Source organism: Pipistrellus kuhlii, unplaced genomic scaffold (assembly GCF_014108245.1).
Source record: "Pipistrellus kuhlii isolate mPipKuh1 unplaced genomic scaffold, mPipKuh1.p scaffold_m20_p_7, whole genome shotgun sequence".
Classification (NCBI taxonomy): domain Eukaryota; kingdom Metazoa; phylum Chordata; class Mammalia; order Chiroptera; family Vespertilionidae; genus Pipistrellus; species Pipistrellus kuhlii.
In genome coordinates, this window is record NW_023425573.1 from 48,081,977 (window position 1) to 48,101,571 (window position 19,595).

The 19,595-nt window shown below is 34.6% G+C and overlaps 2 protein-coding genes across 15 annotated transcripts in view; one reads left to right on the top strand and one right to left on the bottom strand.

Annotated features, from left to right (window-relative positions):
- The window catches only part of LOC118709530 (lymphocyte antigen 75), a 120,716-nt gene extending 107,164 nt beyond the window's left edge, over nt 1-13,552 (top strand). The window contains exons 36-39 of the mRNA XM_036421686.2: nt 6,284-6,400; nt 7,008-7,181; nt 9,714-9,740; nt 13,132-13,552. Coding sequence (XP_036277579.1) covers nt 6,284-6,400; nt 7,008-7,181; nt 9,714-9,740; nt 13,132-13,334 — 521 coding nt within the window. The 3' untranslated portion in view covers nt 13,335-13,552. The remainder of the gene's footprint in view (nt 1-6,283; nt 6,401-7,007; nt 7,182-9,713; nt 9,741-13,131) is intronic.
- A 1,835-nt stretch (nt 13,553-15,387) lies between these two features.
- The window catches only part of MARCHF7 (membrane associated ring-CH-type finger 7), a 36,336-nt gene continuing 32,128 nt past the window's right edge, over nt 15,388-19,595 (bottom strand). For 4 of the 14 annotated variants that reach the window (XM_036421691.2, XM_036421695.2, XM_036421687.2 and 1 more), the window contains 3 exons: nt 18,972-19,020; nt 18,269-18,405; nt 15,388-16,370 (listed from right to left, as the gene is read on the bottom strand). In XM_036421691.2, coding sequence (XP_036277584.1) covers nt 16,302-16,370; nt 18,269-18,405; nt 18,972-19,020 — 255 coding nt within the window. In that variant the 3' untranslated portion in view covers nt 15,388-16,301. Of the gene's footprint in view, nt 16,371-18,268; nt 18,406-18,971; nt 19,021-19,595 lie in introns of those variants that run through there. The other 10 variants (XM_036421693.2, XM_045575520.1, XM_036421694.2 and 7 more) reach the window with 7 other exon arrangements.

Consider the following 19,595-nt stretch of genomic DNA (forward strand, 5'->3'; position numbering starts at 1 on the left):
GTTGTATCTCCCTGGGTCCTTATCATAACCATATTCTGCACTGTACAAGCCACAGGCAGTGGAACTGGGTGGAAGACAGTTGTTGGTCATGGACTCTGTGCTATACCGCACATTGCTGTCCTAGCAGAGTGGCAGAACAGTAGCAACAGCAGTGTCTAAATAAAGTGCCTGCTCTGTGCCAGGCACTATGCTTAAACACACTATATATTATAATTGGCTTAAATTATTATAACAAACCTTCTTTTACCAAGAAGAAATTTAGGCCCTAGCCGGTTTGGCTCAGTGGGTAGAGCATCAGCCTGCGGACTGAAGGGTCCCAGGCTCAGTTCTGGCCAGGGGCACATGCCTAGGTTGTGGGCTCAGTCCCCAGAGGGGGGCATGCAGGAGGCAGCTGATCAATGATTCTCACTCACCATTGATGTTTCTATCTCTCCTTCTTCCTTCCTCTCTGAAAGCAATAAAGAAATATATATATATATATATATATATATATATATATATATATATATTTTTTTTTTTTTTTTAAAGAAGAAATTCAGTTCAGTTATTTGTTCAAGGTCACACAGGTCATAATCAGTAGAGCCATGATTCAAACCAGGGTGTGTCTGACTTTAGCACCAGAGTTCTGGGTCACTCTGTTGTTCTGCCTGAAAGTGCTATTACAGGCATGTGTGTGAGCAGACATCAGGTGACAAGGGACCATGAAGTAAGACTGTGGTAAAGAAGTGTGCATTAAAGAAAAATAAGAGAAAGGATATTTGCTAGAAGGTATGTTCAAAATTCTCTGGGGAAAACATTTGTAACTTCATGTCATGAAATATTTTATTATTTTTTAAAAATACATTTTTATTGATTTCAGAGAGGAAGGAAGAGGGAGAGAGAGGTAGAAACATCAATGATGAGAGAGAATTATTGATTGGCTTCCTTCTGCACACTCCCTACTGGGGATCAGCCTGCAACTCAGGCATGTGCCCTTGACTAGAGTCAATGCTCTATCCACTGAGCCAAACCAGCGAGGACAGTGAAATATTTCAAATAAAAGTTATTTTTTAAAAGGTCTGAAATAAATAAATAAAAATAAAAAGGTCTACTTGGGTGCTCTTTATATATTTGACTTTTTAGCTCATAGTGCATCCTGTTGTTAAGCCTCTAATTTTTGTGATCATCATTGGCTCAAAGTTAAACTATGATATAAACTTCTAGTCAAGATGGGGGCATAGGAAAATGCGGTACTAGAATCTCCCACAACCATATCAAAATTACAACTAAACCACAGGACAACCATCATTCAAAACTGCCTGAAATATAGCTGAACAGAAGCCCTACAATGAGGGGATTAACAAAGAAGCCACATCCAGACGGGTAGGAGGGGTGGACATGCAGAACAGGCCTGGTCACACACCCACATGTGGTAGATAAAAATCAGGAGGGATATCTCAACTGTAGAAGTCACCACTGAGAACTAAGGGAGAACTTCAGCAGCACTAAAAAACACACGGAAACCATAAAAAAAAGAACCAGTCAGAAATGAAGGTTACACTAACTAATGTAAAGAATAATTTATAGGGAATCAACAATAGAGTAGATGAAGCTGAAAATCAAATCAGCGATTTGGAATATAAGGGAGCAAAACCACCCAATCACAAAAGCAAAGAGAAAAAAATCTTTGAAATGAAGATAACGTAAGGAGCCTCTGGGACAACTTCAAGTGTACCAAATTTGCATCATAGGGGACAGGAGGGGGGAGTGCCAGAAGGAGAGGAGAGCAAGAAATTGAAAACCTATTTGAAAAAAATAATGACAGAAAAACTTCCCTAACCTAGTGAAAGAAATAGACATACAAGTCTAGGAAACACAAAGCATCCCTAACAAGATGAGCCCAAAGAGGCCCCCACACCAACATACATTGTAATTAAAATGCAAAAGGTTAAAGACAAAGAGAAAATCTTAAAAGCAACAAGAGAAAAACAGTTAGTTACCTACAAGGAAGCGCCCATAAGACTTCCAGCTGATTTCCCAACAGAAACTTGGCACTCCAGAAGGGATTGGCAAGAATGTTCAAAGTGATTAAAAGCAAGAACCTGCAACCTAGATTACCCATCAAAGCTTATCACTGAGAATCAAAAGACTTATACTGAGCTTCTGAGATGAGAAAAAACTAAAGGAGTTCATCACCACCAAAGCAGCATTACATGAAATGTTAAAGAGCCTTCTTTAAGAAGAAAAAGGGGATAAAAAGACCAAAATGGCAATAAATACATACCTATCAGCAATTAAATCTAAAAAACAAAATAAATAAGCAGAATAGAAACAGACTCATAGATACAGAGAACATTTTGATGGTTACCAGATAGGAGGTAGGGGCACTGGTGGAAAAGTAGAAGGGATTAAGAAGTACAAATTGGTAGTGGCAGAACAATCTTGAGGATGTAAAGTACAACATAGGGAATATAGTCAATACTATTCTATTAACTATGTATAATGTCAGATGGTTATGAGATTTATTGGGATTTTCACTTAGTAAGTTAAATAATGTGTAATCACTGGGGTGTACACCTGAAACTAATATTGTATGTTCAACTGTAATTGAAAAATAAAAAGTGACTTAAAAACCTATGATGCTGTAAACTAGCATCTTTTTCAACTGATATATCTATGATGGTGAGATGAGAGTCCTTGATTCTTTAAACATGCTTTTTATTGTTCTTTAAGATCTAGAGATCTATAGATCATTTCATTAAATTTTCACTTAGGCATATTAATCACTCTAGCATTAAGAAATGCCCTTTACCTAAAAGACACAATTTCTGACAGCCCACCAGTATAACATTTAGAATGCTATCAAATTGCATTAGGAATATTTTAGTTAAAATAAAAGTTATTTATCATAGAAGGAATATGTGTAAGCATAGAAGTTTTTAGTTCTAGTAAGTATCACATAGTACTTAATACATAGTTATTGTTTCCTTTGGAAAAACTCTTGCCTGCTAAATGATATTGAACACTGGCTCTTTGAAAAAAAAATAAAAAATAAAAAATAAAAATAAAACAAAATTTGGTTTCATTTCAAGGAAACTGAATAATAGGAATTTTTCTTGTCTTATAAGATTTTAAAATGGAATTTCCTTTACAACTATTTTTTTTTTTTTTTAAGAAAATCATTTATGCCCTGGCTGGTGTGCTCAGTACCTAGAGCATCAGCTTGCACACCAAAGGGTCTCCCCTCACCAAAGGATTTTGATTTCCAGTGAAGGCTACGTACCTTGGTTGTGGGTTTGCATCCTACCCTGATTGGGGTAGTACAGATGGCAAACATCTCTCTCATATTAATGTTTCTCTTCCTCTCTCCCTCTCTCTCCCTCTCTCTCTCTCTCTCTCTCTCTCTCTCTCTCTCTCTCTCTCTCTCTCTCTCTTTCTCTCTCTCTCTCTCTCTTCCTTTTCCTGCCTCCTACTCTCTCTGAGAAACAATGGAAAAAAATATCCTCATGTGAGGATTAACAAAATAAAAAGAAAGAAAACCATTTTTTATTAGGTATTAGAGGCTCAGTGCATGAAATTTGTGCATGTACCCAGTCCCTAGCGGCTGCCAGCTGCCAGCCAGGGCCACCCTTCCCCTGCTGCTGGCTGCCAGCAGGGGCCTTCCTTTCTTCTACACTGCCCCTTGGTGGTCAGCCCACGTCATAGCGAGTAATTGAACTCCCAGTTGGTCAAACTCCTGAGGGGACACTTTGCATGATAGGCCTTTATATATAGAGATACTTAGACATAAACCAGATTTCAGTTGCAGAAATTAATGATATTGGAGGCCGAGAGCCAAGAAAGGACAGGTTCCTATACTCTTATTAGTTTGTATGAACAAGGTGGAAGTTCATTGTCCAGCTTTAATACTTATGCAGTTAAGCAGCTGCTTACTACACAGAGGCATACTTAATACTTGTGACTGACTTCCTCTATGACTCAGCTGTGTTTAGCTCTATTTGCTATTTTTCTTTAGCAAAGCAAAACAGAATTGAAAACACCCAACAACTTTATGGCTTGTTTCAGAGTCCATTAACTCTACTTGCTCAAACTGGGAAACCATTTAGGAATTTTAAATTGTTGTATGTAAATTTGCTTATACAATTTGTCTGGTGTCAAAAGAAAAAATAAATTAAATTATTTTAAACCCAGTTAAAATGTATAAATTCAGCTTTTCTTACTAATTTAAAAAAAAATTCTTATACAATTCTCACCATTTATGTGATAATCTTTTTTATGTACTTCCACTATGGAAATAATCATTTCATTGGTGAGCCAGAAAATTAGCTAAAATGTGTTTATATTGCTGTTTCTTATTTTTGCATAGGATCGTGTTTTGGTTTAGAGCAGTAGTGGACATTAATTCAGTGTTTGCTATGTATGCAAAAGAAAAGCACAAGGACTATTAGAATATTTACATTTCGATTTATTAAATCTTCACAGCCTCACAAAATAATATCATAAACATATCATTAAGGATATGTACTAGAACTAAAATACACAATAAGTGATTTGTTACCTTTTAAGCTGCAAAGAGCTATATCTAGAAATATTCCCTGTGTTTTGTTATAATTTACTTGATGTTACCTCTCCATTTTTCTTGATACTAATATTCCTTTAGGAAAATAATTGTGAGGGGCTAAAGTGTTTCTTATTATGCAGCATTTAACCTAAGTTTATATATTATCAATACAATAGAAAAAAATGAGTATTTTCAATCTTTCCTTTTTTGTGATCTATGAGCTATGTCATTAGCCATAAAAAGAATTAAAAACCCAAATTACATCTCAGCAGGTAGTGTCACCAATAATGCATTTTAAAAAATTGCTTGTGTGCATGTATTCTTCAAGGTCTTATGCTGTCATTTGATGAAGAAAATGACATAGTAATTTAAGTGTACAGTACTTAATTAGGTTAAATGTTAAAAATAATTTGGATTCCACTGGCTGCTATAAGGTCAGAGAAAATGATAAAAAACTAATCTCAACTCTTATGCCTAAAGTGTAACATGGTAAAGTATTTCTCTTAAGGAGTTTTCTAATGTGGCATTTTTGGTCACATTTCAAATTATAAGTAAGAAAATACTAGGGTAAAACAGATTGAAAGTCTATATGACATTCAGTAGACAGGAGGTGACAGCTGGTGGAACTGATAAGAAAGTCATCACAGAGTTGTTAAAACTAGAGAATCTTGCTGAATCTTGATTTGGGATTAATTAAAATACTACTAAGTATTTTAATGTCAGTCTTATTTTTCTTTGCAAAGTTCTTTCTTAATTATACAACTAAGACACGATCACTGTAGAAAACTTAGAAAAACACATGCAAAGATTTTTTAAATGAAACAAAATTATCCTAAATTGCCCTACCTCAAGGAAAAGTAATGACTGAAAACATTTTGGTTAAGTCTCCAAGACTCCCCATCTCCAAGCAAATACATTTTAATAAACATTTGCATATGGATATTAGACAAAAAAGTTATATAATCCACATTTTCCCTGAAACTATCTTTACATGGTGGTTTATATCCTATATAATAAAAGCCTAATATGCAAATTGTCCAACCAGTTGGAGGGGACAGGGCCAGTGAGTGGGCGGCGCCAAGATGGGTGGCAGCAGGCAGAGGGAGGGGGCAAGGGGGGGCAGGGCCATTGAGGGGGTAGCAATGACTGGCGATGGGATGATCAGGGACCATCTTTGTCATTTGCCAGGACTTATTCTAAGGATAACCAGGGAAAATATGGGAAGGAACGGGCTTTGGGCAGCAGGAGCATGAAGGCCAGGTAAGTGAGGTAAATCAGAGTCGCTGCTTGTTACTTGAACTTGACTAGGTCTTAGGACTATTGAGGCAAGTTGCCCTCCTTTGCAGGTCTCCTGAGTGTGGTTAGAGCTTCTCCCCTCTATACTTGTGAAATGAGGATAGGAGGGCCCAAGATCGTTAATGTGGACAGTGGGAAAAAGTTGAGAGATACATTAAATGTGTTTTACTGCTCAAGCCTCCTCATGATGTTTGTTTTCATGATAATGAGATTACCAACTATAGGTGAATGAAATAAAGTATAAAATGATTCTGCTCAATTTACATCACTTTATTTTACTTTTCTCATGAGTGATTATGTGCTCTTCAGATGTGCATATTTTAAAGCTAAATTAAAAATGTAAAAATATAATTATGTATTTTAATACTATATAATTTTATATACTTCATTTGGTTTTCATTGGTTCTGGGAAGATGGTGACTCTTTTCCTACCTAAAATGATTTTAGGAGCAGACATGATAAGCATACACAATGAAGAAGAAAATGCTTTTATACTGGACACTTTAAAAAAACAATGGAAAAGCCCAGATGATATCCTACTAGGCATGTTTTTTGACACTGATGGTAAGTGCTATTAATCTTGAGATATATCCTTTTCCCCCCCCTTAACTTTAGTAAAACTGGTGACTTTCTTTATATTCTTTAATTACCTAGTTCAAGGTGGTGTTTCCTCTGGTGTCCAAGGACTGTAGTTTCAGCGTCACCCACAGCTTTCCCCTGCGCAGCTCAATGTGTTTCACATGTGAGAATCAAAGTCGGTTCTTTTGCCTGGATTAAAATGTGGTTCTAGGTTCAGCAATTTTGTAATATGGTAGGATTATAAAAATCAGTACCAATGTCCGTGATTATGATACAGATGGACAGCTAAATGTATTTATTATCACTGTAGAAAATAGAAAATACATAAATATTTTCAAAATGAAATTATTAAGGTTACTATTAATAATTTATTTTCTTGGCTATTTCCCACTAATATGTTTTTTCTGTACAAATATGAGATCTGCAGAACCTTCTTGAACCGATACCTTTGGTTGACCTGTACACAGGATATGTTTCTTTTCTAATTAAAATCCAAATGTGTAGACTAGACATACCTTTCTAACTTTCTACTTTTAATCCTAGACCCTTTGGCTTTTATACTGATAATGTTGAAAATATTCTTTACTGACAGATCAGAGTTTCAAGTGGTTTGATAAGTCAAATATGACTTTTGGTAAGTGGACAGATGAAGATGAAGAGGAAGATCTGGTTGACACCTGTGCCTTTTTGCACACCACGACCGGTGAATGGAAAAAAGGAAATTGTGAAGTTTCTTCTGTGCCAGGAGCCCTTTGTAAAGCAGCTAGTAAGTAAAATTGAAGACCTTTTCCCAATCTTAAAAGATGTGGGAAAGATGGTTTTGAAATAATTTTCTTTGAGATAAGTATGCCTCAGGGGAGGGGATAAAACTTCAGATTATATTAGGGTGGTTTGTTCCCCAAATCTCTTAGAAGTCAAGCATTAATTCTCTTACATTTCAAAGGTTGAGCCAGATCAGGTGAACCACATAAAGAGATGTCTCCCTTGTTCCCTTCCCTGGTCTTCCCCTAACTATTGTCTGTCCATGGGCTATGCATATAAGCATATATGCATATATAAATTCATTGGTTAATTTCTCCCCACCCCTCTGAAAGATGTCAGTCTATTCCATGCTTCAATATCTGGGTCTTTTTTGTTGGTCAGTTTATTTTGTTCATTAGAGTCCACATATAAGTGAGATCATGTGGTACTTGTCTTTCTCTGACTGGCTTGTTTTGAACCAAACATACTTTTATTCTGTCTGCTTATTCTTAGAGCTTGTAAGAGGTCAAAATTTCAGAGGAATTTTCATAGCCCCTTAGCATGTGATTTTAACAGTGGAAGTGGTGAAAGAAGATTCCAGGATTTTATTTTTATTTATTTATTTTTTGTTGTTGTTTTTTTATTTACAAGGTTTTTTTCTCACTTGAGATTATTATGAACATAGGCACACCACAAGTAACATCAGAAGTAGTACAGAGAATGCGCCAAAGGCTGGTTTGGTCATCCCAAGATCATAAAAAAATGGCTGACTCCATTTTTTTTATATATACAAAAATATAAAATGTACATAAAAATATAAATGAATTTTCCCTTTAAAAATACTTTTAAGAAAAAGAGTAGAGGCCGGCCAGTGTGGCTCAGTGGTTGAGTATAGACCTATGAACCTAGAGGTCATGGTTCAATTCCTGGTGAGGGCACATGCCTGGGTTGCCGGTTCAATCCCTAGTGTGGGGCATGCAGAAGGCAGCTGATCAATGATTCTCTCTCATTATTTATGTTTCTGTCTCTCTATACCTCTCTCATCCTCTCTGAAATCAATTTCAAAAAATGTATTAGAGAAAAGGAAAGGAAGGGATAGAAAGGAAAGGAAAGGGAAGGGGAAGGGGAAGGGGAAGGGGAAGGGGAAGGGGAAGGGGAAGGGGAAGGGGAAGGGGAAGGGAAAAGGAAAAGGAAAAGGAAAAGGAAAAGGAAAGAAGAAAAGGAGAAAAGAAAAGGAGAAAAGAAAAAAGGAAAAAGGAAAAGAGCAGGGCCTTAGAAGTTTGTTTTTGTTTTGTTTTTTAAATATATTTTATTGATTTTTTACAGAGAGGAAGGGAGAAAGATAGAGAGCTAGAAAAGTCAATGAGAGAGAAACATCGACCAGCTGCCTCCTGCACATCAGATTTCAGGATTTTAATGTTAGTTTACAAAGAATTTGATTCTGTACAAGAATGAATATCTTTTCTTTGGGCAAAGAAAATTTTTATTGTAGTTTATAATTTATTCTGGATTAAAGTATAAGTTTTCTTCTGATCCATCACAATACTTTCTGGTGAATAAAATTATCCTGACCCAAAACATTAAAGTTTTTAAAAAATCCTCACCAGAGGATGTTATTTATTGATTTTAGAGAGGAAAGGCGGGGGGGAGGGAGAGAGAGAGAAACATCAATGGGTGCCTCCCGACTAGGGATGGAACCTGAAACCTGGGAATGTCCCCTGACCCAATATTGAACTTTCGACCCTTTGGTGCACAACACTCCAACCAACGGAGCCACACCAGCCAGGGCCTGACCCACAACATTTTGATGTTATTATTAAACATTACATAAACTTTGTTCTAAGTTTTAGAAATAATTGTTTTTTTTCATTAAAGACACTTATAATTTCAAAATATAATTTTGGAGTGTGTGAAATAAAGATAGCCATTTTCTACTTAGCATTTTTAGTAAAACCTCCTTCTACTTTAACTGTAAACCAAAACTATACATCTGCCTCTGATTATTTTCTTTCTTGATATCTGAAGCTAGATATATTTTACTTACTTCAGCAGAGTTCTTGACTAGTGTTTTATAGTAATTATATAAAATTTGTCATAGTTTTATGAGAGTAGCATTCAACTTCCAGTATTTATTGAGTTTTTGTTTTTTGCTGTTCATTTACTGTGCCTTAGGGAACCATTATATAAACCAAATTTTTAATTAAATTATAACTTTGAAACATCATATATCATGAGTAAATCCATGCTAATGAGGTAAAAAGTTACAACTGTGTACTTTAATTTTAATGTTTTCTACACTCTCCCAACCAAATTCCTCTTACTTGACTCACTTCATTTTTTTCTTGAGACTCCTCATTCTTTTTCTATTACTGAACTAATGCATTTTGTAAGATCTCTACATCTTTTATTAAAAACTAAGTTCAAAACAGATAAAGGCAATACTAAGAAATAGAAATGGATACTATTAAGCTATTAAAGGGTTTATTTTTAACTGCTTTGAAAGTATTTAAAGGCAATCTTAGAATATTAAAAATTTTAATTTTCTTTTGTATTTTAGTTCCATATGAAAAGAAATATTTATCAGGTATGTAATGATCTTTTCTTGAAATTTTTTCACTAGTGACCCTCTCTAAAAGTTATTTAATATAAAGTAGAACAATTTTTATACAAATATAGAAAGGTCTCTTTGATTAACTGCAATTATGAAATGAACATTTTTTAAAACACCAAATTTTCTCATTGAACTCCAATATGTTTTTGAGGGAAATGACTATCTTTTGTTCAAAAAAATTTCCCCTCAGATGTAATTATATGTCTTGAGGGCTTTCTAAACACACTTTTAAAAAGCTGACGTTAATATATGTGTTTACATGGTTCAAAAGCAAAACTGTATACCGCAAACTCTGGAAAATCTGTCTCCCATCTTTTCCTCATCCTGCATTTATCTTTACTAGATATCATTTCCATTTCTTCAACTGCCTAGTGTTTCTTTTGCCAGTAAGCAACAGATATTTGATTTAGTTTGCCCCTTTTTATTCACTAGTATATTTTAGGTCTTTCTTCATATCATTACCTATAGATTGATCCTTTTTTACAACTACATACACTGAATGGATATACATAGTTATTTACGTTTCTATTGTATGAATTTAACCAGCTCCAGATTATTGGGTTATTTCCAGACATTTTCTTTTATAGAGTGAATCCTTTTGCACAAAAACATCTTCATCTTGCACAAAAATGTTTATCTGAATTACCTGAATGTAATTGCTACACTAAAAGTGAACATATAACTTCTATTAATATTGATATCATACCATTGACTTTTGGATTTTTGCCAATTGGATAGTATAGTTTTCATCTCCATATTTTGAAGTATAAATAACAGGGTAAACTGCACAAATCTTAAATGCACAGCTTGGTGGTTGCTCATGTATACACTGTGTATACCATGAAGATATAGAACCTTTCCATCACACAAACTGTTCCATCATGCTCCTTCCCATGAATGTCCACCCCACTCCCATCCACCCCACAGGTAACACTATGCCTTCTATCACCAAGTATAGTTGCTTTTATTGAACTTCACATAAATGTTAACTCTGGTGCTCTCACTCAGGAATTTTAGTTCATCCATGTTTGTTATATATATTCACACACACATAGGTATGTACATATATAATTTTTCTATTATTACGTAGTATTTATAAATGGACCAGTTGCCAATTCTATTTGTTATGAGTATTTAGATCATTTCTAGTTTAGCACTGATATGATAGAGCTGCCTATGAAATTTCAAATGTTTCTTTGGACCTATAGTCTCATTTTCATTGAGTGGAATTGAGTAGAATGGAGACAGAATGGGAGATTTCTCATTGTTTGCCTTGTATAATTTTGCTTTTGAACCATGTAATTACCTGTAGCTTTCGAAAATTCATTGAATAAAGCTTTAAAAGAGATGCTTCATGAATTATAACTGAGGTCAGGTTTCTTTAAACAAAAGGTTGCAGTGATTTCAACAAAAATAGATAATAAAATTCAATGAGAAAATACAATTTTATGTTTAAAAATATTCCAGAATGGAATTGCAAGGTTATAAGGTAGCTAATATATTCAGTTTTATTAGAAACCACTGAGTTTTTAAAAATATATTTTTATTCATTTGAGAGAGGGAGGAGAGAAACATCAATGATGAGAATCACTGATCAGCAGCCCCCTGCATGCCCTCCACTGGGGATGCAGCCCGCAATCCAAGCATGTGCTCTGACTAGGAATCTAACGATAACTTCCTGGTTCATAGGCTGACGCTCAACCACTGCGCCATGCTGGCTAGGCTTGAGTAATTTTTCTAAGTGGCTGAACGACATTACATTCCTACTGCAAGTGTATACAAGTTCCACTTGCTTACCAACCCCAGGATGGTACTTACCATGCTATTTAATTTTTACCATTCAACTGGGTACGTAATTACTAAATTTTTCAAGTCCCTGATAAAGAATGATGTTGAGCACTTACCATGTTTATCAGCCATTCCAATATCTTGTGAAATGCCTGTTCAAGTCTTTTGCCCTTATTTTTTTGGTTCCCTTTGGGAGCCAACAGTCCTGGATTGTAAGAGGGATCCCAGATTGGAGTGGATGTAGGCTGGGTTGAGGGACACCCCTTTCCCTCCGTGCATGAATTCATGCACCAGGCCTCTAGTTGTTATATAGTCACTTAAGTGGTTATTACTGATTATTATACAGAGGCCCAGAGTATGAAAATTCATACACTGGAGGGGGAGGAGGTCCCTCAGCCTGACCTGCCACCTCTCAGTCCAGGAGGCAACCCTGGCATCAGGGGACGGTGACACCTCCATCACACCTCTGCTGTTGCCATTGGCAGTAGTGCAAGCCTAGGCTGGCCTTGGTTACCTAAGACTTGGGCAGCTCTGGGTATTAGGGCAGTTGCCATTGGAGGCTTGCCTGTGCCCTGGCAGGACTGAGGAATGAGCACTGCCATCTTTGAGGGCGTAGCAGTCAATTAGCATATTCCCTCCTTAATGGCTGTGGGTGCTGCCATCTTTGTAAGGGCGTGGTAGTCAAATAGCATATTCCCTCTTTATTAGATAGGATTCATTAATAAACTGAAATAATAGTAGTATGTCTACACTGGTCAAGTCAGAATGCTATACTACAAATGGGCTAAGTTTAATAAAAACAACTAATTATGAAAGAATCCCATTTGCAGTTTACAGATTTTTTAAAATATATTTTATTGATTTTTTAGAGAGGGAGAGAGCGTTAGAAACATCAATGAGAATCATCAATCAGCTGCCTCTTGCACACCCCCTACCGGGGATGTGCCCGCAACCAAGGTACATGCCCTTGACCAGAATCGAACCTGGGACCTTTCAGTCCGCAGGCTGACGCTCTATCCACTGAGCCAAACCAGTTTCGGCCTGTCTCACTTTAACAAGCACCAGCTAAAAAGAGCGTTATGAGAATATTTTAGTAATCTCAATGCAAAAATACATTTTTAAAGAATAAACAATTCTGGGATTTCTCTTCATTTACTTTTACTATGAAATAAAATTATTTACCTTCCTCACAGCACTGTCCTCCTCCTGACTCCTAAACAGAGGGATTTTTGCTTGAATTATTGAACTAAATTCATACAGAAAAGTTCCAAGGTTTCGGTAGCCAAAACTGCAAAGTTGTACACAATTACTTCAGGAATACAAAAATACAGTTACTTTAATAAATTCAAAAAACAAAAAGGGATTTTTGAATCTTAGAGAATTGCAAAATTTACCTGAAATTTTAAAATATGGCAGTTGTGTTCAAGCAAAAAATATAAACCTGATCTTATTTTCTCAACAGTGTGGGAAATTCCCTAAATTTACATGATGAAACTATTATTAGTGTCCCCCCAATACAATATTAGCAATTTATGAACCTGATTTCCCATATTTTCTTTTGTCTTTTCCTTTATAGACAACCACATTTTGATAACAGCTTTGGTGATTGCTAGCACAGTGATTTTGACAGTTTTGGGAGCAATAGTTTGGTTCCTGTACAAAAGAAATTTGCATTCTGGTTTCACCACAGTTTTCTCAGCTGCACCCCAATCACCTTATAACGACGACTGTGTTTTGGTAGTTGCAGAAGAAAACGAACATGCTGTTCAGTTTGACTGAAACTTCGGAAATCTCGGATTAAAACATCAAATATGTTGGCAATGGTTCTTGTAAGACTTTAATATAAAACCTCATGAGTTTTTATGGTATATATCCTTATTTCTGTAACATCCTTCATCGCATTTGAAAAAGGAATGATCTTAAGGTATGTTAGTGGCTTTAACCACCTCTCTAAATGTTACTTTTTACTTGAAGGAAAGCTTAAAGCACAAGAAGAATAAAAACTAAAAACCAGCTTTAAATTTTTTCATGTGGTGATTTAGAAGGGTATGGCTGGCAGGGAAGGGTAGTTCTAGGCAATCAGGCCAGCAGGGGAGGGCAGTTAGGGGCAATCAGGTTGGCAGGGGAGCAGTTAGGCATCAATCCTGCTGGCAGGGGAGTAGTTGGGAGCCAGAAGTCCTGGATTGTGAGAGGGATGTCCAGGATTGGGCTTAAATAGACAGTCCCTCAAGGGGACCCAGCTTGCAGAGGGTGCAATCTGGGCTGAGACAACCCCTCCCCCAAGCATGAATTTCACATGCACAGGTCCTCTAGGTAAGTAATACTAAAGACAGTGAACATGATACTGGAATTCCTTCTTGCTCTCTAGGAGTTTAATAAAACAGTCCCAATCTCCTCCTTAATACTTTCTCCTATTGTCACAAATCTCTACAATGGCCAATATGGTAACCTGTAGCACCCACAAAACGTGTGGCTTTTGAATTAAAAATAACTTAGTTCATTTCCTCAATTGCACTAGCAATATTTCAAGTGCTCAACTCACATGCAACTTAAAATATTTTCACTTTCACTGGTTAGTGTTGCTCCAGAATCTCCCCTCCTCTTCCACTCAATACTCATACAACTAATTTCTTCTGTTCATTTTGATTACCTTCTACCTAATGGCACCTCTTGCAAAATGGCTGTTTTAAACTGACCCCTCACCACCCCCCATGTTTGTTTCATTTTTCAAACAAGTTATTAGAGGACTCTGGTAAAATGTTAAATCTTAATTTTCTTTATGTATCAGAACATCTGTAAAACAGGCCCTTATTTCTATTTAAAGGTCAACATATTAACTGGAGCATTCAAATCTATATTTTTATTAACAAATAATATGCATGTTTGTTTATACTCAGAATGTTTAAATTGCTTTCTTTAAGATTATGGCCTAGTTAATTTGGCAGATACCTAGAAAGAATGGCATTACATTTTCCTAGAAATTTGCAATCTTTGTAGCAAAGTGTATGGTGTCCCATTTTTGTTCATAGTTTGTACTAACAAATGGATGATATTTCTTACATTTACAGATATCAGAAGCAAATACAATATTAAATATGTAGTGCTAAGAACTACAAAAAAAATTGCTCAAGTCACTGTCATTTAAAACAACTATAAAATTGTATGTATACCAATGGAATTTTTAACATTTAATTTTTCAAATAAAAAACATTGTGGGTTAAAGAAAGAGACACTTTAGTTTTCATACTGAGTTCTAGTAAAAATATAAATGTTTCAAACAATCCTAAGGACGCACAGAATAGATACGGAAACTGGCCTTCTTAAATTAGCATTTTTGCTTTACATAAGGTAATGAATGCAAAACTAACAAGTTGAGCAGATGTTTTAGAAACATTTATATTTTTGTATGATATGGAATTTGAAAATTTAATAAAATTCTTGCTATAAGATTTGAAGTCTACTTTGAGCACCAGAAGCAAATGTTTCAAGCTACAAAGTCAATCAGTATACTTTATTTTGAGCCAAGGTTTTACATGAGGACCAACAAACTGTTGATTCAGATTTGAGAAACTACATGATTTTTATTTATATTTGGAAAAAGAAGTTTGTTGCCATGGCCTAAGACTTTATTCAACCTAAAACCATTTGAAAGTGTTTTTGAGTGTGTGCTATGTTGCTGACAGAGAAAATATACTGTTCTGGTACTATACACAACGCATGGCCCCAGTGTAGATCTATTCATGGTGAAGGTAAAGTTCTTTTTTCTCCAATGTAGTGAAAAATAGTAAGCTACTAAATAAATGCACAGATTAATAAGAACAGTTAAAAACGATCAGGATTCAAACAGGTTTTTTTATTTACGAAGAAGTGACAACACTAAAAAACATACTGAAAACCAGTGTTTTAAACTTTGAATGTGGGATTTAAAAATATTCCATTAACTTGAGATTGCAATAATTTTCGTTTTACCAAAAAGCACTTGACTGGCAATTCTGGTATAATTTAGAGCTGAAATATTCCTAAAGGAATATCTACATACTATGGCCTATCAAATATAACCTGCATTTTTCAAATCAATACAAAAATGTATCCATCATTTATACATTTTAATTTTATATACTTTTTAAAAAATTAGATATTACCACTAAATAAATTTAGAATTTAAAGTAAATTTGGACACCTAATATAATGCTCTTCATAACTTACTCCCCATTACTCATTCTTTTTAAACACTGGAAGCAAATGATTATGTAAATTAGACTGCAACTTAAGGCATTTTAAAAGAAAAAATAATTAGGTGCCATTTGGCATTTTATTTTGAAAGCATAGTTTAGTCTTTTTTTTTTTTTCACTACCAAAGGGCTAAAACACGAACCATTTTCATAAATATGACTACAATAATCAGAACAAAAAAAAAGGGTTGTAGGATTGCTTATTTAAAACAATATAATACTTCCCCACTCACCTAAAAGAAAAACACTTTTGATTACCAGTTTATTAACATTAGAGAAACTGGCCATGTTAAAAGGTCCAGCAAGTAGAATTTTAATTCAGCAACACTTGAGAATGAATATATATATATATATATATTACACACACACACACGCAATGTATGTGTGTGTGTGTGTATATATATATTTATTCATTTTACTTATATCATGTATTTAATAGGCATTCCCCCACAAAATTAACTCATACTTAATTGCCAGTTTTAATAAACACTTGTTAAGAGATCATCCATTTGTCTTATATGAAGTTAGGCAATATCAAATGTTCTGTTATGTTCTCCATCTTCTTCAGAATCATCCTCTGAAGCTGTTGAAAGAAAAGAGGATGATCAAGAATGATTTTAAGGGGGATGAGAACGGAAGTGTAAATATGAAGCCAGAAGAGCAATGACTTGTAAAATAAAATCCCAATGTAGTACACTCTTTGGTCAAAATGATGCTATGACAGGGTTAGGGTAGTATGACTGTGGGTAATGCCATTCCACAATGCCCCACCCCCAAATCTTTTTATGTTAGCTTCTATAAAAACAAAAATGTTTTAAAATGTGGTTCAAGAATATCTTCTAGAAAGTTTCTGAGATGTCTATACTTGTATTAGTCAATTTCAATAGAGAAAAAGTGAGCTTAAAACAAATGCTCTCATACACCAGAGTCTGGCTTATCACTGCAACATGTTTTGATGCATCCGGTGAGAATGGAAAAAAATGTGCACTTGGTATTCTTGCAAATGACATCAAAACTGTGTCTATACAATGCCTAGAAAAAGCTCTACTTAATTATTCAAAATACCTAAAGTAAAATAATTGGATTCAGTAAAAACCTTTTGTTGAAATAACTCCTATAACTCCACATTGCCAGAAACTTACATTTTGCAACATTTCGGACCTCAATTTATTTTAGTCATTAGTGGTTCAAGAATTTAATATAAGCCCTAACCGGTTTGGCTCAGTGGCTAGAGCATCAGTCTGCAGACTGAAAGGTTACAGGTTTGATTCTGGTCAAGGGCATGTACCTTGGTTAAGGGCACATCCCCAGTAGGGGGTGTGCAGGAGGCAGCTGATCAATGTTTCTCTCTCATTCAAGTTTCTAACTCTCTATCCCTCTCTCTTCCTCTCTGTAAAAAAAAAAAAAAAAAAAAAAAAAGAAAAAAAAAAAAGAAACATCCTGAAATATCTTTAGGAAAAATATAAGTATTCTGTAAACTGCTCTACATGTTGAGGAAAATGGAAGTTCACTAAAATAAACATTGAATTACCATTTCCCCTATTATCAAGAGCATTTACTCTTGTGTTAACACTAGATAATTTAAGAGTACCCTGACTTCCGCCAAAAAACTGTGCTACATATATAGTTTCTCAGTCTATTCGTTGATCTTGCAGAAAACTTAAATTTATTTTTAGTAAATGATAACAAGCATAAAGCTCATGTATGCATAAACACAGGGGTTAAGTTTTATTCTGTATCATGGAGCAGTAACAAACTAAAAGTAAATTGCTTTGTAAAGAACTTATGTTTCCTATTTTATTTATTCCACAGGTAAAAATTCAGTCAGAACCCATGTTCAAAATGTTAATATGCTGGTATTTATTTGGTAGTTAACTTGTAGTATTCACAACATCTTTCATTCTCAGCTGAGTTTGAATATATTTCACCTCCATCTTTTTTCCTCTCTCTCATTGCTTAGGAGTTGACACCATTATGATTAGGGAACTGAATTATAAAAAAGAATGTAAAAAAAAAAAAAAAGAATCTGGGGAAAATACTGAAATTATAGCTGACAAACTATAAATTATTATTTAAAAAAAAGGGATAAGATGACATAAGGGGAAAAAGATTTTCATATCATTTAATATACCATTTGACTCTTTTATATACCATTTTTACACATACTAATTAAAATTCTAAAAATGCATTATCTGGTTGTACCATTAACTCTTTTCAAAACTTAAAAATGGCACAGAATGATAAAAAAATCCATTATCTTAAGAGTAATCAAAGAATTAAAAAGTTCTTATGAGAACTAAATCTGCCTCAAATCTTATTTCAAAAGATGAACACTCACTAAAGATGAAAATGTTATGCACACTACAGACAACACTTCAGGTATTTTGAAGATGATATAAAAGGTAATCAATCAATTGGAGAATACATATTTTAAAACACTTCAAAAAGTGCATTCAAATTTGTTCAGGGGGAACCACTTGCTTTGGGTGAAAAAGTACTAAACAGGGTAATCTTGGAGTCCCAGGAATTATTCCAGAGCCACCAGTATCTGCGTCCACCTGGTATGAAGCACCATGGAGGTTGTAGGACTTTGAGAAGTTGGTATGTTGTACAAATGCCTGTAAAGATTTGGACATTAAATGCCTTCATATAGGAGCCCAGGCAGAAGACCTAATCCTAGAACAGGATCTAAAGATGTCCATGAGAACCTGAACAAGGAGCAAAACTAAAAAGAACCCACAAACTATGGCTTCTGTTATGAACTCAGAATTAGCGCTCTTTTACCCCTATTTTTCTACAACTGTCATAAACCCAGGGAAATCTTTTATGATCTAACAAAGCTGAATAACAAAATTTCATGCACAAATACAAAAATCTAAAAGATTAAAAAGCGTCGTTTGATTAGTAGTCAAACGTCTTAAGTGAAAATTAAGGTGATCAGAAACAAAATTTTATTGAAAATAAAATATACTGATGGTTAAAAGCAGATCCTTCTGTACTTTAAAATTAGTGCCATTAAAAAAACGTTTTAAAAAACCTAATGTCAGTCTTTCCCATATCAATAGTATTATTAAGGCTATAAATGAAGCTCTAATTTGAGAGAATATATACATAAGGCTTTGCTCTGTGAGTTTAATTTGCAACAGTAAATTCAACAAGTCTGGGGAGGGGAAATTCCACCTACTTTCGAGATCTTCCATATGTGCCTGAAGAGTTCTTGCAAGGTTAATAAACTAGAAACAATGCAGAAAAAAATACAGTAGTTGAAATGTTGCAAATGGATTTGAAGAGAGAATCAGTATAGGAGTTTCATTTCTATTTAAAAAGTCAAACACCATTTTTAAGCCTTTAAATAGGGGGGTCTTTCTTGACCCACATCAAAAATTACTAAGCTTAAGGATATTGTTTTAAATTCTTTATAAATTATAATAAATTAATCATGTATTAAGCATGTAGAAATTGGGAGCAAATGCAGAATTTGTATCAAATAACATTTCTCTTGCATAAATGTAATGCAACAATTATGAAAAAAATAAAACTTTAGAAGTTGGATTCATGAATTCAATTTTAGTGGTCAATTCAGAAAATTAAAACAGGAGTATTTTCTTATATAAATGTGCATAAGTATTGCACCTTATTTTGTATTTTTTTAATCATAAAAATGACTTGCACTTTAATATTAATTTGACTATAGCTTTTTAAAAAGGCATGAACTCAATAGACCTTATTACATACTTTATATGGTTTATTCATTCTTAAGAGAGAAGTCATTTTATGGCATTAACTAGATTTAGGTGGTACTATGATT